The 25,175-nt window shown below is 39.3% G+C and overlaps 3 protein-coding genes and 1 long non-coding RNA gene across 6 annotated transcripts in view; 2 read left to right on the top strand and 2 right to left on the bottom strand.

Annotated features, from left to right (window-relative positions):
* Positions 1-93: 93 nt before the first annotated feature.
* chtopa (chromatin target of PRMT1a) lies at positions 94-9,437 on the bottom strand. The gene is made up of 6 exons (XM_042506364.2): positions 9,117-9,437; positions 6,756-6,845; positions 4,523-4,673; positions 2,176-2,350; positions 1,610-1,759; positions 94-1,086 (listed from the first exon to the last, which is right to left on the bottom strand). The coding sequence occupies exons 2-6, from the start codon at positions 6,818-6,820 to the stop codon at positions 884-886; spliced, it is 744 nt and encodes a 247-aa protein (XP_042362298.1). The 5' UTR covers positions 6,821-6,845; positions 9,117-9,437; the 3' UTR covers positions 94-883.
* Positions 9,437-13,323, top strand: snapin (SNAP associated protein). Its single transcript, XM_042506365.2, has 4 exons — positions 9,437-9,590; positions 9,917-9,963; positions 11,063-11,181; positions 12,195-13,323. Exons 1-4 carry the CDS (start codon positions 9,475-9,477, stop codon positions 12,300-12,302), a joined length of 390 nt encoding a protein of 129 aa, XP_042362299.1. The 5' UTR covers positions 9,437-9,474; the 3' UTR covers positions 12,303-13,323.
* LOC148186639 (uncharacterized) overlaps positions 11,483-25,175 on the bottom strand; it is a 26,825-nt gene continuing 13,132 nt past the window's right edge. The window contains exons 2-3 of the long non-coding RNA XR_015779581.1: positions 20,511-20,599; positions 11,483-11,622 (exon numbers count right to left, since the gene is read on the bottom strand). This is a non-coding gene — a long non-coding RNA (uncharacterized LOC148186639). The remainder of the gene's footprint in view (positions 11,623-20,510; positions 20,600-25,175) is intronic.
* The window catches only part of smad10a (SMAD family member 10a), a 17,086-nt gene continuing 8,020 nt past the window's right edge, over positions 16,110-25,175 (top strand). For 2 of the 3 annotated variants that reach the window (XM_042506362.2, XM_042506360.2), the window contains exons 1-7: positions 16,110-16,396; positions 17,893-17,968; positions 22,213-22,456; positions 22,574-22,748; positions 22,915-22,938; positions 24,126-24,338; positions 24,828-25,085. In XM_042506362.2, coding sequence (XP_042362296.1) covers positions 16,393-16,396; positions 17,893-17,968; positions 22,213-22,456; positions 22,574-22,748; positions 22,915-22,938; positions 24,126-24,338; positions 24,828-25,085 — 994 coding nt within the window. In that variant the 5' untranslated portion in view covers positions 16,110-16,392. The remainder of the gene's footprint in view (positions 16,397-17,892; positions 17,969-22,212; positions 22,457-22,573; positions 22,749-22,914; positions 22,939-24,125; positions 24,339-24,827; positions 25,086-25,175) is intronic. The other variant, XM_042506361.2, reaches the window with a different exon arrangement.

The following is a 25,175-nucleotide window of genomic DNA, read 5'->3' as shown; positions in this document are numbered from 1 at the left end:
ATATTCGTTATCAAATAAAAAAAAACATTACAACTGACTCCATTTAATCTGTGATCAACTCATGGTCTTTTAAAAATCATACAATTGACACAATTAGGGAAATCATCTCCATTTTAATTAAAACCTATTTTACTTGCTTTGGATCATGTCATACAAATGCTCTCAAGTACAAGTTAAGATTGTCAGCGATCCACTGAAGAACGCAGACAGGTGGAAGATACAGAGAAACAAAAACTTCAAAGTACTACATCTTTTAAATACAAAACAATGACAAGTGGATACTTGGCGTAGAACACTTTTGCTTACATTCTTTTGACAAATAATTTAGAAAAGTTTTGCATTGCAAATGTTTTCAAGATAAGCCAATGAATTCCCTAAGGTCGGAGCACGCTAATGCTAAAATCACATTCAAAATAAACGTAAAAAAAACCAAAACAGGTGTGATTCATAATTGGTTTCAACAGAAGGTTAAACACATCAACTGGGTCATTACAGATATCCATCCCAAATGTTTAAGGTGTGTTTTAGGTCATATATTAACAAAAAAAAAAAGAAAAAAAAAGTAATAATAAAAAAAATAAAATCAGTCATCTATAGATAGCAGGGCGTGTTATTGTTTAAAAAGGTCCCTTCACACAGTTATTCCAGATTTCAAAGGGGTGTGCAGGAGCAGGTTGATGCAGAATTGAGTAGTGGTCAAAGCACATTCAAGTGTAACCTTGATTTGCTGCTATTCCAAGCTAAGAGTCCTGGACTGTCACCACTCTCATCTAAATTATAAACACGATCATTTCTCGGCCCGTCAGTCTGGTGGAAAACTACACTGTATGTGTGAGTTCAGCGGTACAGTTCTGCAGCGAGTCAACACGTGTCTCCCTCTGCATCACTCCATGCTGTCCGGGTCCGCCTGCGCCATGTAGGCGTCCAGCTCCGCATCCAGGTGACCTTTGGTCTTTGACATGTAGGCGTCCAGCTGGTTGTCCAGTTGTTCACGGGTCACAGTTGGTCGGCCAACACCTCGGCCCCGCCCGCGGCCGCGACCACCTCGACCGGCAAAACCACCACGGCCACGCAGTCCACCGCGGCCTGTCCAACACACACACGCACACACACACACACAAAGTGATGATTTAAAGCAATGTCTATGATCATTCAGTTCAAGGTAGAACAGGTTTCACACACATTTTCATGAATAAAATTTCAAAAGTTTTCCATGACTTTTCAAGGACTGAAAATAATTTAAGTTTTCCAGCCGCACTTGCCCAGCGCTTTTCAAACATATACACACATATCACAAAAAATGTTTAAGGGCTGTCTGAAATTTGAAAATCCAAAAATAATTTCTGCTTTCTACAGTTTCTGGCAGTGATAGATGGTGTCATTTTGTTGATTTTAAAGAAAACACACCTTCCAAACAAGTGTTCTTGGGAAAAAAAAAAAAAAAAAAAAGCCCAAAATGTCTGTTTTCTGTGACCCCCCCCCCCCAACAAATCTCTAAAAAATCTCCACGTTTTCTATAAAAATCACCCCCCAAAAAATCAAAGAGAGAAACCCTGATAGTCTTTTTCCCTGTTTAAATAGAAAAAGTAAAACACTGTCATCCCCTGACCTCTGGCTACTCCTCCTCGTGCTCCTCCTCGAGACAGAGCTCCTCCTCTGCCAGCGGGTCCTCCACGGTGGCGACCTCCTCTCCGCATAGCCAGGCGGCCAGCAGCGCCACGACCCCGCATGGGGCCACCTGAAGATGACACTCGCTTCCCTGTGCAACACAAAGTAACATCATCACTCAGTGCAGGACGAACAGTGAAGACAAAAAAAAGTACACAGCAATATCAAGGTTTCACAGACAATCATTTATTTGTAGCGGGCCGCCACAATTAAATCATCCCCCCGCCACAAATAGATTTTTGGAGCTGAACTGTTAATTAGGAGCGCTACTGGAATACATATATACATTTTTAGTTATTTATATATCAATCAATTATCCTCTTTGTGACCATGAGCAAAAACAATGTTATGGAAACTGTGTGTGACAACACAGAGTGATATACATATATGATTATTAAAAAAAATAACAACCCCCTCTCTCGTCAGCTACCTCCATATGTACACTGTAACTCTGTGGGAAACTGCACAGCCATAGGTGAGACGTTGTGTGAGGTTGTGGATACACACCTCTCAGGGAGAGCGCTCCCCTCATTACTCCTCCTCTGGCACGTCCTCGCAGGCCGCCCCTGGTCATTCCTCGCATCCCTCCTCTTCCTCCAGCAGGTCCTCCACGCATCAGAGTCCCCATCGGCCGGCCCAGCCTGGCCTGGATGTTGCTCTTCCCCAGGCGCTGCTTCAGGCTCTGACACAAGTCATTTAAATGCAATTATGAAAATATGAAATCAGACAAGGTGGTAATTTTTGGGGGAAAAAAATCACCCAACAAGTTACAGGCACTTGATTAAAGCCACGCTCAAATGACCGTAACCTTGAGTGAAAAAGCAGGTCTCTCATTAATTGAAATGAGATATGTTCATCAGTACAGTGGTTGTTAAACCAGGGTCAACTTTAGCTGTAATGTAAATCCAGTGAGGCACCTTAATGGCCCATCAGATACATCGAAGGACAAATTTGTATTTCTACCATTGACTTTGTCATGACTTAAGATTAAGTTTTTTTCAATGACAACTCTCTGTATGTATTATAAACATTATGCAGTGGTTCAGCATCTGATAATCCGTTTAACACATTCCTTACTCCAACCGAACTTTGAATCAGATTTTATTGTCTCACTGTAACATCACACCCACATCAACATAGCTCCTGCTGTTAGAATTCAGGGCAGTTTTCAGACTGAATCTCTACTCCGAGCCTGATGAGTCAGCCACGCTGCTACAGACTCTCGGGCCTCATGGGGGGGACATGTTTCAGCTGCACTGTGAAGCCTGAAATAAGTTTGACTATTTAACAATTGTGTGCACTTCTACATAATCTAATCCAAACAATCATTGTAAAGACATTTTGAAACTAAGGTCTATGTCAAACACTGTTATATCTGGTTATAAATTGCATGAATCCACGAGGAAGCATGAAAAACATCAAAATACGCTCCACCATATCACACTATTATAAGTTAATATTTGAGCAAACACCGGCCTGCTTTCAAACCCAGGAGACACACCACTCTGCCAGTTCAACAAATTTAATTCTAATAACTGAAACTCACTTTACCAAGGTCTAATTAAAAATGTATAGACCTACTCAGCCTGTGAAAACAGTTGTAGTAACAGAGTGACAAAAGACGCCATTAATAAAAAATACATTGTGGGAAACTTTTTTTGCATCTGGCCCCTACTCCGACTAACAATCAAGTTCCGTCAGCCCCCTCCAAAATCTCTCTCCCACATCTCACAACTTTCGGGGAATCAATACTAAAGTGGCTCAGGTACTTGCTTCGGTTTGAGCTGCAGATTGGTCTTGAAATTACTTTCAGCTGCTAAGTGTATAATCCAGCATTTTAAGGCTGGACAGGTAGCAGGTTTATAGCAGTCTACAAAGGACTGATGAGAGCTATTATGAACATAAATCTGGAGGTAGTAAAGAAAAATAATAAGAAAAAATGTTTAAAAAATGCTTTAAGAGTTGGGTGATAGTTGGATGTGTTTGGTTGGGTTGTGTACTCAAATAGAACCAAATTCACATTCTTAATCTTAGCATTGCTGAGAAGTAATGCACGGGTCAAGGTTTTAAGACCCGACTGAATCCAGCCCGCTATGAGAGCCAACCCGACCTGCTCGTCCTGTACAGCAGTGCATTGATCAATGACTTGAACCCAAACTGCAAACTTGCATACCAGAGCTGAAAGGTTCTGCTAATAACTAATTGCTGTTGGCTATATTATGTGCTATTTCCAGTACATATCAAAACATAAAATGAGCATTTTCTGTTAAAATGTCAGAGAGACAACAGGCACTCAGCAATCTTTTTAGAGGGTATGTCTTAAGCCCATGATCTCTAGCACACAGCTGATAACCTATATGGTTTGTTTACATGAACGCACAGCTGATTGGTACATGGGTTTGTTTTCAACACATTACAGAGTTGCATATTTAACGGATTCACTGTGACAGAGAGACTCTTGCGTGCTTTAAGAACACAGTGTCAGGCCTACATATTTGCAGAGGGAAATATTTTAACAGGACATTATGAACGGAGAGATGTGTCAGACCTTAAGACAGGAAATGAAGGTGTACACTGGATTATTGCACAATGTTTCTGTAAATTTTAACACTTAGTCAAAATGCTGTTTTGTCATTCTATGACTCGACCCCTCCGAAACTACCAGAGCAACCTGACCTGCAGGTTGTGGGTTGACCTGCGCATCACTACTGAGAATTCTTGTCCAAGGCAGGTAAAAAGTTGATGTTTCATGCACTCCTCTTTCATTATCTCTTTCCATGTTTCTAATTTACAACGTGGCTCTACATGGTAGAAAGGTCCACTGACACTCAGCACATCTGATCATTGGCCTCACCTGCTTGTGATTCAGAGCAGCTTGCACTGAGGGCCGGTTCTCCATCTGCTGGGCCAGCCGGCGATTGCGGGCACTGGCCAAATGCTGCTGTTGCATGGTGGCTCGAATGCTTACCGCAGTGGGCTGCTTGTTCTTCAGCATGTTAGTGAAGCTTTAGAGGTGGGAGGGAAAAAGAGGGAGGAAGTAAAAGAAGGGGAAAGGGGATATACAGAGGAGGAGGAAGCAGGGTTCCACATCAAGTAATTTGACTGACAGATGAAGCCACGACGTACACTGTGGTGGCTCTTTTGTTATGCACTTATGTTGGCACTCATTTTCTCTCTCAATCACATGACAATCCAGCATGATTTATACTTGAATTTAGCACAAACAAGCACAAGAAGGAAGGCGAACTAAGATAAAGAAGAGAAACTCACAGTGCAGAGACAGACTGAAGGAGAGAGGCAGAGAGAAGGTGCCAGAAGAAGAGCGCAATTTGCCACTTACAGGCCTCCAGCTGACTGGCTGGGGTGTCATCGTGCTGCAGCAGCAGAGGCCCTGGACGTGAGGAGTGCTTGGCCACCCAGCCACTTACAGCATGGACCGTGACTTGTGGTTTAACCACTAAGAGACTCAGAAGGGAAGGAGAGATGGGAGGGGGAATGGTGAGCTCTTTGTCACGTCCAAGCTAGGACTGAGTACCTGGTCTTTTAAAGAGTTGGAGCAGAGAGGAGAAAGTAGAGCTAGGCGATAAAATGGTAATTATCTCGATTTAATTTTCCTCAATAGCGATATAGTAAATGTTTGATGAATCCTCCACATAATTAAACCACCCATATGCCTGAAGAGAGGGGCAGTAATGCAATGTCATTAACTAGAGGAAGACAGAGCAGCAGCTGTAGAAGATGACAGCGAGACCCAGTGACTAACCAAACTGCCACTGATGTGTTCAGCACTGCTTTAATGTTACATTAAACGTTCATTAAGTTATTTTTGGCATGACTGTTTAAACCCTGGATAATATTGCGCTGTGACTGAATTCAAGACATACCGTCAGCTACAGTTGCTTTAAAGATTACTCAACTATTCTAACAATATATTAGCAAGTTAAACACTTTCATATAATGATATAATGTGACTGAAGGTAACTTGAAATAAACTTTTATATATTAACACGCCTGTAAAGATGATTTCCGCCTCGGTCACATAGGATAGACTTTTGTGGCTACTTTGCAATGTGATCTAAGTCTGTCTTTTGTTATTGTTTTAAGAAATGGCAGAAATTGAAGGTGTAAAACTTGTGCAGCGAGTGCTGACCACACTTGAGTTTTTTAAAATTAGCCTATTTACTCCGTTTCCATTGTCACTAAAACAAACATATTTTAAACCATCTCTTTGACATGCTGCTGACCAGGATTAATATTCTTCGTCTGTTTATTATTTCATTTATTAACATTATTTTGATCATCACTGTTATGAATCAGATTTGTGAAATGTTCTGCTGTTTGTCAAATTTGTCATTTTCGGACAATAAATAACAATTTAAACCACAGTTAACCTTGTGATGTCTTCCAACCTTCACTTAGGAGCAAAGATCAGTCTTTAAAATTTTAAGAAATAATGATGTGGCTTATTAGGTAGATAATTATCGATGTCGACTAATATGAACATTTTAAATCGTGATAATATTTTTTTAGCTATTATCGCCCAACTCTAGAAGAGAGAATGACAAAACAGGAAGATAAAGGAGCATGTGCTTCACTTCCACTGATTTGAGAGAGGCAGAAAGGATAAAGATGTGCCCCGTCTTCCTTGTTTAGCATTAGCTTTCCTCTCCCCTTTACAGGTGTATACGTGTTGTATACTGTGCTGTTAAGTAACAGGGAGCAGGAGTGCCAGGGCATCTGCAGGACAGTGGTCTGGTCCAGCATAGGCTTACCAAGGCTTACCCAGTATGACCACTACCCTCTCCCCTTGTCTGTATGTGTGCACTGCTCACACAAGATATTTGGCCCATGCAAGCCCATTCTGCTCCATGTTACAATCACATTTAACTTTGCAGCTGCATAGAGAAGCGACGACAGAACCAAAAAAGTTGAGTGAGCAGCGCACACACTGGGGACAGTTAGAATAGCATCCATGTCGGGTCCGGTCCCCAACAGTAGCCTTCCGTAGGGAGCACTAGAACCTTCACAAGCCAAGGCTGGCCCTTGCATCTGGTGTCTAACTGCTGACAGGGTGCGTGGCGCCTCACCGCTCATTTAGGGACACTTTGGTGGTACTTTTCAGCACAACTTTTTGGGAGGAGGGTGCGCTCATTTTGACAGACTTCGCTTGCAGGCTCCTGGAAACAAACGGGACAGAAAATAACAAAAACAGTCAACTTGTAGTCATAATAAGGGATGTGATGAACATTTAGACTGCAATAACATATGGTATCGGCGAGGACAGTTGACTTAACATTGCATTAAATGTATAACACTGAGATAGGGTTACTGTTGATATTATTTATTCTGAACTTAATGAACAATAATTCTCAAACAGGCTTGGTTCTGATAGTTTAATTTTGGAACATAATTTCTTTCTTTGCTATATCGATTTGCAAAGAACATTTAAGAAAGCATCCGAGTAATAAACTTTTATTCAATCTTCTAATGTCTAATGGACTGTACGTTTTTATATTTTAATAGGTCCAATAGAGTAAAAGTTGTCTTTAAGGAAACAGACAGCAGAGACATCAGTTTTGGAAATCTCTTGGTTAAGCTTATATAAAACTTTAAGACAATATATGTCAACTATAAGACAATCAGCTTCGTAATTTTAAATCAGGACTTACAGTTTTTAGAAAAATGTTCATGAGATGTAAAGTGAGTAGGCTACATATGTACATATTTAATTTGTTGGATATATATTTAATTAAAATTCCATATTTTCAGCAGCTCATCTTGTTTTTAAGTAGCTTGATACTGACACCCAGCACTGTTCAGCCTTATCAGACAACAAAAGCTGGATCAGTTCTTCAAGGTTGTTAGCAAAATATTCAATAGAAGAGTTAAACATGCTGGAAGCAAAACATAATTAGAATAGATAAAGCACTTGAAAGGAATAAAACGCCATCGAACACTGACTATGCTGTAAGCACAATTGCTGGGTTAAAGATAATTAGAGAGAAATTAAAAATCATCTGACAAACAACATACTGAATGGTATTGTTTGGTTATTTCTAAATATCTGGGTGATTTAAGCCTTTGAAACCTGGAACGGCTTTTCTTGTGTTGCTTTCAGATGCATTTCACAAGTATTAAACCTTTGAACTGGGGGGAAAAAAAGGAAATGAGCCACTTTATAAGAAATCTTCCACAAATTGCAAGAAATTGGTAGATTTAAAAAAAAAATTCTTAATGAAGCTAGGGAAAAATGTTTGGAGAAACTAGGGAAAATATATTTACAACCATCATAATTCAATATCAAAAATGATTTTTACAAATTATTACACATTTTAAGTACTTTTTCCAGGTCATTCACTTATTTGTTTTTTTGTATTTCAATTTAGTTTTGTTGTTTTACCAGTTTTCTATTTAAAAAAAAAAACCAACTAATTTTCAGGTTATTTTCTTGTAATTTTTAGTGACTTTCTTGTCATTTTTGGGGTGTTTTTTCTTTAATTGGTTATAACCTTCTTTAACGTTTAATGTTGTTGAAAGAAAGCTCATTTGAGCAGGTTTCAAAAGGTTAAGCAGTGTTTACGATTCAGAAATTTGAATTACCTTTGGAGAAAAAGTGTTACTTCCCCTCCCTAACCAAGAAATATTTACAACCACAATTGCCAGTTTGGTTGTCTCTCTCAGTCTTAGAAAGCCCTTTAACACATGAGGATGTTTCTAATTTGGCCTGGATTATTTTATAAATCAAACGTTATTATTAACCCTTTTTTTCCATCAGCCAAAACTATCCCTGAACAAGGAACGCGAACCTAATAACAAGATGGTGTGCTGCAATAATCATTAGGCCACTGGGTAACATTAGGGCAGGTGAAATGTTTCAACAGCTGCCTGGTCATATATCACAGAGAAACATATGCAGCACAAGTATTTTCCTTCTCATGTGTAATAAAGTTTTTTGGTTTGGCTCATTATTTTAGCTAAATTTCACATTCATCAAATAATTTTTAAAAGAAACTGCCCTCATATACAACTTTATCTTTAACAATCTTATCTATACATATGCCTTAAAACAATATCAAAGTTAGAAAAATCAAAACAATAAAAACTGCAAATCCTAATATTACAATTTTACTATATAACTTATTTGGTGTTTATAATCGTGTCTATTATACTTGCGTCATCCTGATTTGTACCAATTTGTCTCATTATTTTCATTTGTAAATTTTAGTATCGACAACTGAATGTTTTCAAAACTTTTGATAGAAAACAAAAAAAAATCTTCACAAGAAAACTGATATTGAGGTTTTGAACGGTTAACTAGGCCCTGAGTCACACAAGCAGAACAAATTGCTAATTCGACATGTAGTTTTTGTTGTAAATCATATAAGAAACTTAATAGCAATTTAAGCGCCTATAATAACATTTTAACGCATTTTGTTTTTTTTACTTACAGTGGATGTTGCGTCGGTCGAAAAAAAGCCTTTCAGCCAGCTAGGATTAGCTTTAGTAGCTAGCTAGCGTTAGCTGGTGACCGGCACGGTGAGGCCGTGTGGTGTGTCCTTATTTTCAATTTAAATATAACCTATAATGTGCTACTCTGCTAACTAATAATGAAGAAACGTGCAAAGTCTAGCTGGATTCTCTGAATAGCCCTAAATTGCTGGAGACAGGCTTCTTTAACGCGTCTCCCCAAAATGGTGCTGCTAGCTAAAGTGACTGCTGTCCCCGGGAAGAAAATGGAGAGGTGCTCTTGACTCCGACGTCACGAAGACGTCGCTTCCGGTCTGCCCGTGTTGATGTTTTACTAAAATGGCGTCAGCGGCTCTAGTTGCGACTTCTTCGGGCAAAGATGCGATCGCCGAGGGGTTGCTGGACCTCCTGAGACCGGCTGTTCAGCAGCTCGACCTGCACGTGCACTCAGTCAGGTAAATTTTGTGTTAAATCCTAAATGACGTCATGTATTGGCTTGCATTAACCATCCCGCCTGTCTGCCGTCCCTTTACTGTCTCGTGACCCTCCACAATATTTGGGGCCCGATGGTGTTTATTATTATTTTATTCAAAATATTGAGAATTTACTTTTGATGCATATCAGTTAACTCTCCCACGTGAGCCTTTGTCGTTTCAGCAATTATATGTCATTTTGTTTTAAGCTTTAAATGTTGTACAAAACTGCTCTTTAACTGCATTATATTCTTTACTGTATCATCTGTCTATCCTCTGGATTAATGTGATTCTTTTCTTCTTTGCAGAGAAAGCCAGGTAGAATTAAGAGAACACATAGATAATCTGGCCACAGGTAATTTGTAGAACATCTGTTATGTATTTTTCCCAAATTGTGGTGTTTTGTTATTTCTTTTCTTATCAAAATTAAAGGTCCAGAGTGTAGGATTTAGGGTGAAATGCTGGCAGATATGGTATATGGTAGGCATAAATAAACTGAAGCTAAGTTTTGTTTCTGTTACCTTAAAATGAGATGTTTAGCTCTACAAGTAGGGCGAGTCCTCTTTCACAGAGACCGTCAGTATGTTTTTATTGTAGCCCAGAAAAAAACAAATCAAACCCCAAATATGTTTACATGACGTTTGACCGGATTATCGTGTTAGCCAGACTAAAACTGGACTTTTAAAATACATTTATCATGTTAATCCAACTGAAACTGTACTCGGCTGAATATCTCAAAGTCGGACTAACACACCTAGTTGATGCAGTTGGGGTTCAGTTTAGTCTTTCATACACCTCAGTAACGCCTCAACTGGCATAGGTGTTCTGTGTATGCTGTGTTGACCCGGAAGTCGAACAGCAGAAATTTGTAAGAAAGATGGGGGGAAAAAAACAAAGAAGAAGAAGAAGGGAAGAAAACAAAACAAGACAAATGTTAAAAGTAAAGCAAAGATGATTAATGAAATATACAGCACTGAAAAGTCTTCCATATTTTCACTGTTTGCTGCAAGCTAACTTGTTTTGGCTGTGACATAACAGATTTACCAGAAGAAGGTCGAATTGCAACGATCAAAAAGGGGCATATTCCCACTTACCATGGAGGAATCTGACATCTGTAAATAAATCGATTCTTTCCCAGTGCTTGTATACTGGCAAACAGGCGGTAGTCCAGTTAAATAGCCTAATTAAGCTATAACTGTAGCCCAATTTATCTGTGCATGTAAACATACTGACTGACTCTAGATTGGGCCAATCACATTTTTGCATCAGCCAGCGTTTGGCCTAAAGGAGAAGTTTGAGTTCTGCAACCTCAACCCTTCAATGCCTTTAAATCTTTCACACTAGACCTTTAAGATCAACTTTTTTTTCTAAATAAATGTATTAAGTACATTAAATAACATGTTTGCTATCCATTGGTTTGATCTTGTGTGTATTGTAATGTGCACTCTTTGCAGAGTTATGCCGGATAAATGAGCATCAGAAGGTGGCTTTAGACCTGGATCCTTATGTGAAGAAGCTGCTGAATGCAAGACGTAGAGTTGTGCTAGTAAACAACATACTACAGAATGCTCAGGTCAGTGGCAAGATTTTGGTTTGGGAAAAAAAAAAGCTGCACTAATAAACATTTTAACACATTACTCTTGGTTGAACAGTATTTTTGAACAATTTAAACTTTTGGTTGTCTGGCCTGCAAACTCAGTTCTAATCCATCTGATTTATAGCGGGCAGCTGTCAGAGAAAAAGCTCCCATAAACCCACCCTATAGCCAATTTCAACATTTATGACAACTGTTCATTCCCACTATGGTTGCCTCCCAATCTTCATTCACACCTGCGTCACATGACTGCAATACTCACGTGATCTTGCCTCTGGCCCAGACCGGCATTAATGGGAAAACAACACCCAGGTGAATGCAGTAACCTTCGCTCCTTAACCGGCGAGATGCAGTGACACGCTGCCACTAATTTCGGTGTGTCCACTCCAGAGCAGCGCTAAAACCTCGATCCAAGTTAGTCTGTAATGAGATTTAAAGAGAGACTGAATAAGTGAGAGATATATGAAGAGAAGAAACCACCTTGAAGTTTTCACAGACATCAGTTCCTGTTGCTTTCTACTGTTTACCTGTTCTGCTGCCCGTCAATAACACAAACACACACACACACACACACACACACACACACACACACACACACACACACACACACACACACACACACACACAGGCAGACTCGTCTGCTGCAGTGCCCCGTACACATGTCTCCTACTGGCAGTGCGAATGTACTTCATGGCCTATTTTTTTTTTTACCCATGTTTAAAAAACTTGTGTGCAGGCGGTAATTTGGGGGGGAAAGGGGTAAAACTCACTTGGTTAAACTTTATCAGGACTTGTAAGTTATACATACTCAAGAGCAGAGCTGCTCTAGGTGACAGGCTGCCTGCGAGGCTTCCATGTGTTCACATCTACCTCTTGCTCCTCCGCAGCTCCAGTTCAAATATGTCCAAGTCTCGAGTTTAAAAACAAAAAAGGGCAGACAAACAGTAAAACAATATGCAAACAATCAAATAACCTAAATATTCTCCCCTCAGGAACGTCTGAGGCGACTCAACCACAATGTGGCCAAGGAGACAGCGCGAAGAAAGACCATGCTGGAGGCTTCAGGAGTGTTCACCTCCCGCTCCCCCAGTAAACCCTGAGCCGCTGCTTTCTGCTTTGTGAAGAGGGACACAGGAAACTGTAACATGATGAGTCTTTCTTCGCCATTTAGTTAACCGTTTGTCTAATGACGTACTGATGTCCTGCACTGCTTTATGTGATGTTGTCGTAATAAAAATCCTGGATGCTATCTGTTTACCGTTAGGCAGCTGCAAAATGGCAAAATACAATAGAATCAGCTTTACAGGTGCTTTTCACAGGGTTCGTACAAGGTGCTTGAAGTGTTTGAATTCGACACTCTATCTATCTATCTATAAAGTACTTGAATATAATTGAGAGGAAAACAGGATGATGAATAATTTTATTAAATGTATTAGATAATTGTGTTAAGCTGTGGTTGCAGTTATTTTCTAATGCTGTGTTAGTGCAAATGGGTCGGTTAACAGCAGTAAATACTCGGCACCGGCCTGCAAAACAGTCATACTGAAGCAGCGTGAGCAGTTAGCATGAGTTCTGATCTGTATTTTGGCAGTGCATAAGCAGCAATTATTAATAATAAATTGATTTTAGGCACTGGTAGCATGTGTTTGCTCCATTTACAAATTTGCACAATTTTCTTGTAACAGATAGTTACGGTGAAAACAGTTTCTTAAATAAAAATGAGTGCTTAAAAAAAGTACTTGAAAATCCTTGAATTTGATTCGCCCCTGTCTGTACGAACCCTGTTATCATCATGCTAACGTGTCTCCTCCCCACTAACGTCAATTGTGTGTCTTCCTCTCATCTTGGCTGCTCCTAGCAAGGGAGTGAGTGAGAGAAGTGAGAATGAAAGTGCCGAAACTGCCAAATGAGAAATTATTGATTCTAAGTGGCATCAGAAGATGTGTCTAATGGCTAACCAGAATGCATTGGAGTACTGGTAACTGTTTATCATTTAACTGGTGATGCCGCACTGTTACTGGTGTTTTTGTGATCTGCATTGTGTTCTGCAACATTTCTATTCTTGTTTACATTTTTACGTTGTAAAATTTGTTAATACAAGTAAATGCAGTTACACCAAAAGTGTAAGAGAGTTTGCACAATTGTTGAGCCTCTTGGCCCTGACAGCACTGTGATGACACAACATTGACAATTGATAACGTACCCCTGGTGAATCAGTGAGTAATTTTTTCCGTTTTTTTTCCAGTCTGAAACCTTATTTTTCTATCTTGACAGGACATATCTACTTACACTTGTGACTGTATTATTAAGGAATATTGCTGTAAATATTTTTGATCAAATACACATTTGTTTGCAGCACTTCTGCATTCTACTGCAGAATCATTAGCTTACACTAAAATTGCACTGGTGTGACAGTACATGTACATGATCATTTGTTTCTGTCACTTCACCAGAACTGTCAAACTGACCACACATCGTCCTGCGGGCTCTGGACTTGTGCATTAATCCATTGGAATGTGAGAAAATGGCTTGATTGCTTTAGAAAACACTGGAAGATGGCATTGAGCAACGAAAAAAGAAATGACCCAAAATTAGCAAGAAAGTATTAAATAATACAAGAAAACTACCTGAAAAAATTGGGAAAAAATGAACAAAAAAATGAAAAAGAATACAAAAACAAACGAGGCAAACAAGACTTGAAAATGGGCTTTAAAAATAATTATTCTGTATCATAATTTTAAATATGTAATTATGAAAATATTATGAAAAAAAATCTTGCCAAATTACTGATGCCATTTTCCCCCATGTTTTTGAAAGAAATCAAACCAATTTTCAAAGGTTTCAGTACTTTTAAAAGACGCCTGAAAACAGCACAAAAAGTGGTGTCACTACAGGTTTAACACCTGGTCATTCTCCAGTAATCAGTAATCCTGTCTCTAGCATCAGAAATTAATTGGGGTAAAAAGGAAACAACACACACAACATTTAAAATTATCTTACAGGAGTAAGACATATAAAAAATTAAGGTATTATTAGTAGTAATATTTTTTTTTTTTAAAAAATGGTATTTCCATATTTTATTTTATTTTATTTTATTTTCATATTTGCCTTATTTGTACATCACATTAAAGACCTGGTTCAAATGAAAGTGAATTCAAACAGTTCAGAGGGCCACTTATACATTCATCACATCACTGACTGTAGCTCAGCATTATGCAGATATACAATAAGGATAATGCTGATTGGTTGTTTACCTTCAATAATGTAAGTGATTATTTCCGAAAGTAGAGTTGTGGGCAATTTCTTAATCCAATTCACGAATGTTGGTTTACTGGTGGTCTTTCAAGAGCGTGATATAACTTTTTGCTAGTAGCAAACAAAAACCTCAGGAAACAATGATGTTCAGAAGTATATGATGTTTATCAGGGTGTAAATCTAGAGTGAAAAAGATCTGGTAAAATGTACAATTTACATCACATACACTCCCTGGTCCCTTTTAAGTTATTCTGGTGTCACAGATGTCCTTGTCAGCCAATTATATCTAGTTTATTTAATCAGTTTAATAATATACTGAATACTTAAGTATAATTTCAGGTACTTGTACTTTACTTTACCATTTTCTTTTCATGCTACTTTATGCTTTTTTCTCTACTACATTTCAGCAGCAAATATTGTCCTTTTTACTTAAGATTTTTGCATAAAAAACACGAGAAGAGCTTGTAAAATATGATGTTTTGTTATTAATAAAATCACCAAACAGTTTACACAAGTAGAGATTCAACAGTTAGTTGTTCAATCAATCAATGGATTCACAGAAAATTAATTGCCAACTATTTTAAAAAACATGTAAGTCTTTTTTTATTGTTTTTTTTTAAATATTTTTTTAGTTTTGGGGTGTCTTTTCCCTAAGTCTTATGATTTAGCATTTTAAATGATATTTTTCTTTGTTTTTAATAATTTTTAGTTTTGGGGTGTTTTTTTTAATGATAATTTTGGGTTGTTTTTTTAGATTTGTCTGCATTGGGTACTTTCACTTTAATACTTTAAATAGGGGCTACTTCCTCCATTCCTCTGTTTTTTCTAAATAATGTGTTTGGTGGTGTGTTGAATTTTTTAAATGATTTTTTCTGTCCTTTTTTATAATCTTGAGTTTTATGGTGTTTTTTGTGTATTAAAAAAATATTTTAAGTTTTGTGGTGTTTTTTCTATATATTTTTTAAAATAATGTTGAGGTTTTTGGGGTGTTTTAAAGAAAGATTTGTCTGCATTAGGTTTTACTTCAAATACTTTTGTACATTTAGTACAATAGTACATTTTCCTGATTATACTTTAACTTAAGAATAATTTTCAATGCAGGACTTTAACATGTAATGGGGTATTTTCACAGGGTGGTAGGCTATTCATACTTTTACTCAAGTACAGGATCTGAATGCTTCTACCACCGGTCTGAGTGAGTCACAATGCAAAAGGCATTGTTTTTCGTAGATTTGTAAAATATGCAAGACTGAACTAATATATTTCCTCCATTAACACTTGAACTGAGGATGGAGGGTCACAGACTGTGTATTAGTGCGGAAAACACAGAACAAGTCATCGCTTTCTTAAGCATGTTGGCTCTGACCATAAAAGAGAGGAGTGTTGCTCAAATAACAGTTGCAGAACGTGTGTGTGTGTGTGTGTGTGTGTGTGTGTGCGCGCGCGCGCGTTGGGGGGGTAATCTCAGCGGCGCCACCTTAAAAAAACAGTCTCGCGGACCTGTCAATCTAGACGAACCAGACAGACCCTGGCTCGCGGCCCTGCTGTGAGACCCGCGCCGTGATTGGCCGACAGCGGTGGTCCCTGTGAGACCCGCGCGCCCATTGGCTGCAGCATGTCGAGACACTGACGCGCACGACGTCTCCCCTCTATTGTTATTGTGGCGTGCGCGAGGGGGAGCAGACAGGATGCACGCGGAGACAGTGGGGCTGATAAAAGGATAAAACAACCGAGAAACATCAAGCTAGCGCTGTACAACGTATGCGAAATAAACATTAGCTCATCACGTTATAGTCATTTAGAGAGCATTAGCCCCGAAAACGCAGAGAAATACACACACAGGTCTGATACAAAGGAGTAAAAACACAGATAGCAGCTCTGGTCAACACATACAACACGGTCTTTCTGTCCAACTTCTTCTCTCCACTCCGGCTGATGTGTAAGTACAAACTATGTATCTCCATCTTTTCTTTTCTCCTGCTCTCACCATTCAGGATAACCGAGAATATGAGGGGGACACATTAGCTCGCTAAATTGTTGCTTACTGTAACCTGCTTTTTATCCGCAACAAATGCTGTCTCAGTCTTTCAATGATACCCGCTCATACTGGCCGAGATGTGAATTTTGCCTTTTCATATTATCTCCTTCTATTCGTCAAACTTCAGCCTGATAAACGGGTCCACATACAGGTAGATTGTGTGTCTTAAAGGCTGTGAATGTATTTATTAGAACAGCTGAACATGTTGGGAGAGGGTTTTTCGTGACGCATGTTAACCAGTCTGGGATGTCAGTGAATGTATGGCCTGATCACTGCCCAGATAGGCACACAGCCTCCTGATCAATCACACTGTTGGAAGTTTTATTTATTTATTTATTTTTTATATTATCAGTATGACATACAGTATGTTTAAGAGGGGACATGGACGGAAGGTGTGTAGTGTGAATGTATGTAGCAACAGTTAGGCCTACCTGTGACTTTCAGCATATAGGCTGCTTATGTGCTGCATGATTTATTAAGCTGTAATAAAATGCCCAGCCTGCAGGACATCCAATACCATTAATTGATCTCCCTGTACAGTCTAATTGGTTGTAAATTTAATTATCAGGATTAAAATAACTTAGAGAAAGTTTCTTTGTTCAAATGAGATGCATGTATGTTGCATGTTCATTCGGCTGTAAGGTCACTGAGGACATTTATTCACATACTGTAATGTACACTAGGGGTCGACGGATAGTGTTTTTTCAGGACTGATACTGATACAGATATTTAGTACTTAGTGAGACCAAAAAAATGATATTTGGAACCGATTTGTATTTACAATAAAATTAAAAATATTTCTGACGAAATTCGGAATTTGGAATGTCACAAACTCCAAGAAAAAACTTTTTAAAAATGTCTTTAGCAAATTTTTAATCAAAACTGAAACTTTAAACATCACATACAGCAAGATACAGCCATTTTTTGTTTTTATAAAGTTCAGTGAAAATTTATTAAAAAAAATTAATGAATAAAAATAGCTCCCTGAGGTTTTACAAAGTAAAAGCCCCCCGCCCCCATGCTGACACTTTAATTGCATGTATTGCAGACTGCTTTCCCTGGTGTTAGTTGAGTGTAATACTCACACTTTTCATTAATTAATTGTATCGGTGATCATTAAAGTAAAACGCAGATACAGATAATCAGCAAAATGCCAAATATAGGCCCCGATAATTAGCCAGGCTGACAATCTGTCGACCCCTACTGTGCACTTTCGAATAGCCTAATTGACTTGCATATATGTATTATATTTCTCTGTGACATTTCAGTATATTTATTATTATTTCTGTGTAATTACAACTTTGACTGCAGGAAACGATATGATACTTCTTCTATTCTGTTGAATTTTCACACTTAACTGGTGTCCACTAAATCCTGATCTCGCGCTCTGCTTACAGGGACTGATTCAGAGCTGGGCCATCATGATGCCAATGAACTTTCTGGTCACTCATTGGCTGACCAACTTAATACCAGGTAAGCCTGACAGCAAACATGTATGGCAGTATTGCCAAGTTTTTTGGCTTTCACACTGTGAGCTTTGGTCTGAGTGGGTGAATTTGCTCCAGCTGTCCTAAAATCCTCAACCCTGTCCTCATCATGGGTTGAACATGAGTGTGACACACTGCTTGGCTGTGGTTTGAAAGTGTGAAATAACCATAATGTAACTAAATAATTATTAACTGAACTGTAGATGTCCATATTTCATCTCAGCTTTGTAAGGACTTAGCGATTAAAAGTTGAATGACTTTTCATTTTTATTTGTGAGTTGACAAAGAATGTGTTTCTATCTCAACATGAAATTGAAAACTGGGCTTTAATACTGAAATAAGCTACAGTATGTCACAAGTGGGAATATAACATCAGATTGGCTAAAATGCACCATTTCTGCCGTCGTGGTTTCTGCCGAGCACCAGTCTAGTTGCACTTACTGTTTACGTTCATGTCTGTGAAAACATGGATGCTTCACACACATTTTCAATGTTCAGTGTTCAATGTTTCAATGTTCAGTGGCACATAGGATCTATGAAATCACCTCAGTTTTAAGGACACCCAAGATTAGTGTCACCAATTCAGTATCTGGCCAAATATCTCCCCCTCTGTTTCTGGATGATGATGTTTATATATGGCCAGAAAAGTGTTTTTGCAGAACATTGTGATATCACTGTTGACCTTTTGACCTCTGGGATATGAAATAAACTTCATCATTACATCCTGTGAGACATTTGTGTGAAATTTGAGCATATGAATTAGTGAGTTATGGCCAATGGCATGTTTTATGAGGTCACTGTGACCTTGACCTTTGACTATCAGATTCTAATCAGTTCATTTCTGAATCCAAGTGGACATTTGTGCCAAATTTGAGGAAACTCCCTCAAGGCCATCTTAAGATATTGCATTCACAAAAATGAGAGGGATTTAAAGTCACAGTGACTTTTACCTCTAAACACTAAAAATTCTGATCAGCTCATTGTTGAGTCAAGGTGTTCTTGAGATACTGCGTTCACAAGAATGGTCCTAACAGACGGATGGACAACCTGAAACTATAATGCGTCCGGCCTCAGCGATCACTGCCGTGTAGTCATAAAAATGTCACTCATTTCCTTGTATCATCAGGATCACTGTATGAAAGCATAATCTCACGGGCTTTGTTTGAGTGCTGGTTTGTTTCATTGTTGCACGGCAACTGACATCCTTGTAAGAAGGTCAGCAGAGCAGTATGACCAAGTCAAACCTCAACAATAAATCAGCATGAGGCTTGACTGCATTATCCTTCATTCCATCAGAGTTTATAATGCACTCTGTCTTTCTTTCTTTTTCTTTTTGTTTTAATTTAATCTGTGCAAGAAACAGTTGATCATTCGACTATTTGTTTGGGTGCAGGATGGCATCCCACTCTGCAGGGGAAACGCTACACCTGTCCCTTTGGCATGTAGTTAAGGTTCCTCATTGTCGAATATAAAGTGGATCAACATTTTTTACGCTTCCCACATGAATAAGACAGTGGTTGCGTTTCTGAAAGGTGAATGTTTTGTAAGTAAACCATTTGCGGAAGGTGTTTTTATGCTGCCATCCCAACCACAGCCACGGCCAGAGGCAATATGTTTTCTTGTTGTTCATCTGTCCATCCGTTCTGTTCTGTAAACAAAATATCTCAGGATTGTGTTTTCTTCAAATTTGGCATATACACTGATAAGAATTTTGGTGGTCAAAGTCACTGTGACCTTCACAAAACACATTTATAACTCAAGAATTCAAGAGCTAATTGTGACAGAATGTCACACAAATGTCAAATAGGATTAAATGACGAAGTAATGACATTTTATATCCAAAAGGTCAGAAGTGGGCTTCAGTGTTCTGCAATATTATTGGCCATTATTCAGCGTCATAACTCTGGAACAAAAGAGGAGATATTTGCTTTGATACTGAATGGGTGACACTAATCTTGGGCGTCCACCATGAAACTGTGCTGACTGTACTGCTCTCCTGTGCTGTCAGGTTCAAGATGTGTGTGAAGCATCTATGTTTTACAGTTTGTAGCTTCTTTGTAGCAACATCCATATTTGAAACACTGTCCATTGCTTTGTTTTTCAACTGGGGTCCAAGAACCTTTCGGCATCTGTGGTGTAACTACAAGGGATCCATTATTTAGATAAAAATATATGTATTCTACGAGTAAACGTATCAAAACATGCTGTAATAAATAGTGTTGCAATAGTATATGATTTTCATGGTACGTACTTAGTGGAAGGAGCAGTCCAAATGAAAGCTAACATTATTACATATGTGATGTAATGCAGAACACCATGCTTTACACAAGTTTTCAAGTTTTACTACACCTTTCTATAGTTCAGGGTTCCCACACTTTTACCATTTAATTTTCAAAACTCTTCCATAACTTTTTCATAATACTTTATCCCATTTCCATTTCTTCAAGTAGATTAAAACAGGTAGGCCTATAAATGCACCCAGACTTTTGTCAATAAGAAAACTGCTAGCTCTTGCTCACTTTACTCACACGTTAGACGTTCCTGCTGCCAACTTGCTTGATAAGCCAAAAGACCAGAACGGCACATGCGGGTACTTCACAAAACGTCCAGGCTGTATCTGTGTTTGGGGGACAGAAAACCGAAGATCCAATCAATGATCACACAGCAGCGCAGCACTACGTTATCAAGAAATAAGACGCATTTCATGTAACATTAGACATGATATAGAATTTTTAGGAAAATATTTTAAACAACAGCCAAAACAATATATACTTTTTCTTTTTTAAACTTTTTCAAAATATTCAGTAAATTCGAAAGCATTTCCAGGCCTGGAAAACAGTTTTTTCAAGTTTCATAACTTTTCCTGGAATTCCATGACCGCGGGAGCCCTGATAGTTTATCTTTTGTATCATTTACATAGAGTGCCAATTCTAAATAAAGTTAACTATACAGTCACATGGGCCATCAAGTTATTAGATTTTTGCTGCTGTAAGACCCGAAATATGTTCAGCCATTGGCTTGAGCTGACTGCTGTGATTTTGGAAAGATAAAGAAATGTCCCTCCAGCTTTTTTTCCTTGTGGTTTCTATTGTTTTACGAAAGATTATGTGCTCTATAATCCAAATATTAATGATACCCATATGGCATCTAGTCTTTAGCTGCATCTTTGTATACATCTGACACAAAACCTACATCATATAAATGTTCTGCTATCTTTGAGTGTCTTTGAAGGGACCATGATATCCCTTCAATATAATAGAAGAAAGATGACTCGGGTAAAAAATTATCTTAGACCCCTATCATTTATATCTTACAGGGTAAAAGTCCCTTTGTTTTGCCACATAGTGCCAGAAAAAATGCCTAATTTTCACCCCATTGTAATTTTTTTACTTTGCTCTGCTGAACTCATCATGTAACTCATCTCATGGCGTTAGATTAAGGTGTAAGATTAATGAGTGATTGGTTGGGGAAAATCAAATCCCTCTACGCCATGCAAATCGTTTAGAGTGGACATGGAATCAGACTGAAGATTGAAACAGAGCGTAGTGAGTTGACAGTTCTGTCTGATGTCAGGCAAAGAAAACAACACATTTGTAAGATTTTCTTTCCATTTTCTGTGACAAAGGAGGTTCAAGGAGGTTTTGTCATCGAATCCCGCTTAAGGACTGTTCCAATGTCAAGGATCCTTCAAATTCTACCAAGGACCGAGTCCTTCCTTCAGAGAATTTTTAAGGATGCATATGTGTATCCTCAGCGGGCATGAAGTATCCACAATTCTTTGCACATGATTTGCCAGAATTGAAGGAGGGGCCTGTTCAATGAACACTCGCTAGCCTGTTAATGTGCATTCACCAAATGCTAGGAAGGAGTTCTGCCTCGTCTCTGTAGGACTCCACTTGGAAGAACATGTCCTTCCAAGGAAGCATCCTTGACAGAGGCACTGACAGACTGGGGACTTTCCTTCCTTCCATACTTGCCACTCTATGCAGTCACCTGTGTTGCAAATGTCTGGGACACACTGGTCCTGATGCAGAGGCATGTTGTAGAAATTTTCCCAAAAAAACTACTCCACCACATTTCCACCAGCAAATGAGATTTACTTCCAGAGAGGAATGTTTAGAATCTACCCTTCATATCAGAGGATCTATAATGAACCAGTTTGAGCTGACCAGAGTGGATAAAATTTGTTAAAGAAGTGTAACGAGCCTTCCTCTTGTGTCTTGTGTACAGCAGCATCATGTCGGTCAACCCTCCAAGCAGCAATGACGCCTGCCTCAGCATCGTCCACAGCCTCATGTGCCACCGGCAGGGTGGCGAGAACGAGGGCTTTGCCAAGCGGGCCATCGAGAGCCTGGTGAAGAAGCTGAAGGAGAAGAAAGACGAGCTGGACTCGCTCATCACCGCCATTACCACCAATGGTGTCCATCCCAGCAAGTGTGTCACCATCCAGAGGACGCTGGACGGACGGCTGCAGGTCAGTGCACCTTCAACATGCAGCATCAATATACAAATATCAATCCTCTCAGCTGAGTCAGAGTTAAGAGTCATCAAGCATGACAGAGGGTGTAATAACTCTGTGCTCTGTCCTCAGGTGGCGGGCAGGAAAGGTTTTCCTCACGTCATTTATGCACGGCTGTGGCGCTGGCCTGACCTCCACAAAAATGAACTCAAGCACGTCAAGTTCTGCCAGTACGCCTTTGACCTGAAGTACGACAATGTGTGTGTCAACCCCTACCATTATGAGAGGGTGGTGTCACCAGGCATCGGTAGGACAGCTTCATACTTCATTCAACATCTGTGCTAAAGTGTCTCATTTTATCACTTAGATATAATTGTAAACATTGTTCACCAAACTTAATGAAACTCATCCCGTTGAGGTGAGGTTTTTTACTGATGCTTTGTTCTCTGTTTGATGTTTTCATCTCTCGACAGTTGGTCTCAGCCTTCAAAATACAGGTAAGTTCCATTTCTACAGCGCCACATCATAATTTAAAGCAGTGGTTCGCAACTGGTCCAGCCTCAGGTCCACATTTCTCCTTAGTCATTAGATCGAGGTCCACGCCTGAGATAAATCACCAGATATTTCATTTTATTTTGCAAAATGTAAACACATGAGCTTACACGCAATGAAATAAAACATTGCAAGAACAAAGTGCAATTATTTGAAACTTAGTGAATAAATAGCACGGCAAACAAAAAAGTTAATAAAATTGTTTCAAGACCAGTGACGCTGCAAAGCCACAGCATGTTAATGGGCCAAATAAGAACAGGGCAATAAACTTGTTGCTGTACTGTAAAAAACAGGCTGGCATAATGAATAACTCCCATAACAAAGTCTGGAGGTCTGTACTTCAAAATTAAGTGTGTTTTACAAACTTGACATGTTCATAAGTCACTCAAGGTCCATTATGAGGGGAAGTGCAACCCATTTTTGGACCACGAGCCACCAGTTGGGAACCACTGATTAAAAGCATACACCCTGACCTCCCTGTGCAACAGTTTTATTGCTGTCATTGCTATAAAAAGAAATGTTTAAGAAGCAAGTAGCAACTCACCAAGTGACTTTACACTGTAGTTTGGACTGCCTCATGTTCAAATTGTTTTTGATGAGCTGTAACTGCACAGAAGGAAGTCTGCTTCTACTCATTGATGAGAGTGTGAGATATTAATGGTGTACTCCTTGGCTGAGCTGTTGGTGCTAGGTGAGCTCGCAGAAGGTCCTTTCTTCTGTGCAGTGATTAACTTGGCGCGAGTAGTTTGGTGGAAAGAAAATAGTTCCTACATGAAACTGCTTACAACAAGGTCTGTGGATTATGTTAAATAACTGGGTCATGATTTCTACAAAGAAACATTGTTGTTGAGACCAATGAATACACTATGGGTAAGAGGAAAAATATGTATTTTTGATTTTGGTGTGAATTGTCATTTTAATGAACCCTTACAAGCCCCTACTTGACTATAAATATCCAAAAATGGCCTTTTTTTTATCACACTGTTGGAATATAAATTGCCTGAGCACCGATGATTTTCAGGTGCTGTTTGTATTCAATTTGTTGATGATCTGATTTAGTCTGTTATCAACCACATCTCACAGTATTATTATTGCAATACAGCACAGTCATTCTTCCTTGTACCTCCTGCAGCAGCACCAGGTGCCCTGATCAAAGAGGAATACATCCATGACTGTATACAGATGGACCTCCCACCTGGCATGCCTCTGTCTGACCACCAAGCAGCCCTGAAGCTTCCTCCCCCAGAACACTATGGCCAGCCCCTGCCTCCCCCACAGCTGTCCTCAGAGCCTCATGGACCCCCACCTGTCACCAGATACACTAACCTGCCTGTCTCACCCAAAGGTCAGCTCTCCATTATCTGTACATGTAGGACATTGTTGACATTTAAAGAATTGTAGGGACATTTCTAGGATTTTAGGATGTTTCAATAACTTAAGGACATTTTTCAGATTTTAGGACATTTCTAGGATTTAACAATGTTTCATTGGTTTTAGGACATTTCTAGGAATTTGGGACATTTCTGGGATTTCAGGACATTAGGGGCCTAACTTGGATGTCTGTTGGTGGTTGGGGGGATCTTCGACTGGCACTTTTCTTGATAATCAAGCTCGGTTTTGATGCTGTTTTATGCACTCTGGCACTTTAAGTACATAAACAATTTCCAGTGTGAATCACTTCATTTTATTGTTAAATAGAAAATGGTTGGGGGGCTTCCCGGCACCCTATCGAGGGCTAGATTTGGCCATGAGTTGGGTGTCACTGATATATACATATATATTCAGGTGATATAGTTGAAGTCAGGCCTGATTTGTTCCTCTGCTCTCCTTCCAGTGACTGGCTCTGGCCCCATGCTACCACTGCAGGGCGGTCTCGGTGACGGCCGTCTCCAAACTGCATCTCCACAGGCTCAAGTCATGACCCCGGCACCAAGACCCCCGAGCCCGACACAACCCCCTCCTCAGCAACAGGCTGCCCAGCAATCCTCACAGGCCCCCCACCCCCAACAACCTTCCCTACCTCCTTCTCACTCGCACGGACAGAACGGATACAGCAGCAATAAACACTCTCAGAGCCAGGCTGCCTTCCACAGTGAGTTCACACACATACAATGGTGGAAATTGTTTAAAATCAGTGTTTTATCTTGCTTCCCAGTAGATGGGAAAATTAAATAAAACATCA

Source organism: Plectropomus leopardus, chromosome 17, assembly GCF_026936395.1.
Source record: "Plectropomus leopardus strain MGB_pleo_1.0 chromosome 17, ASM2693639v1, whole genome shotgun sequence".
Taxonomy (NCBI): Eukaryota; Metazoa; Chordata; class Actinopteri; order Perciformes; family Serranidae; genus Plectropomus; species Plectropomus leopardus.
The sequence above is the reverse complement of the archived record's forward strand: the minus strand, read 5'-3'. Positions and strand labels throughout refer to the sequence as shown.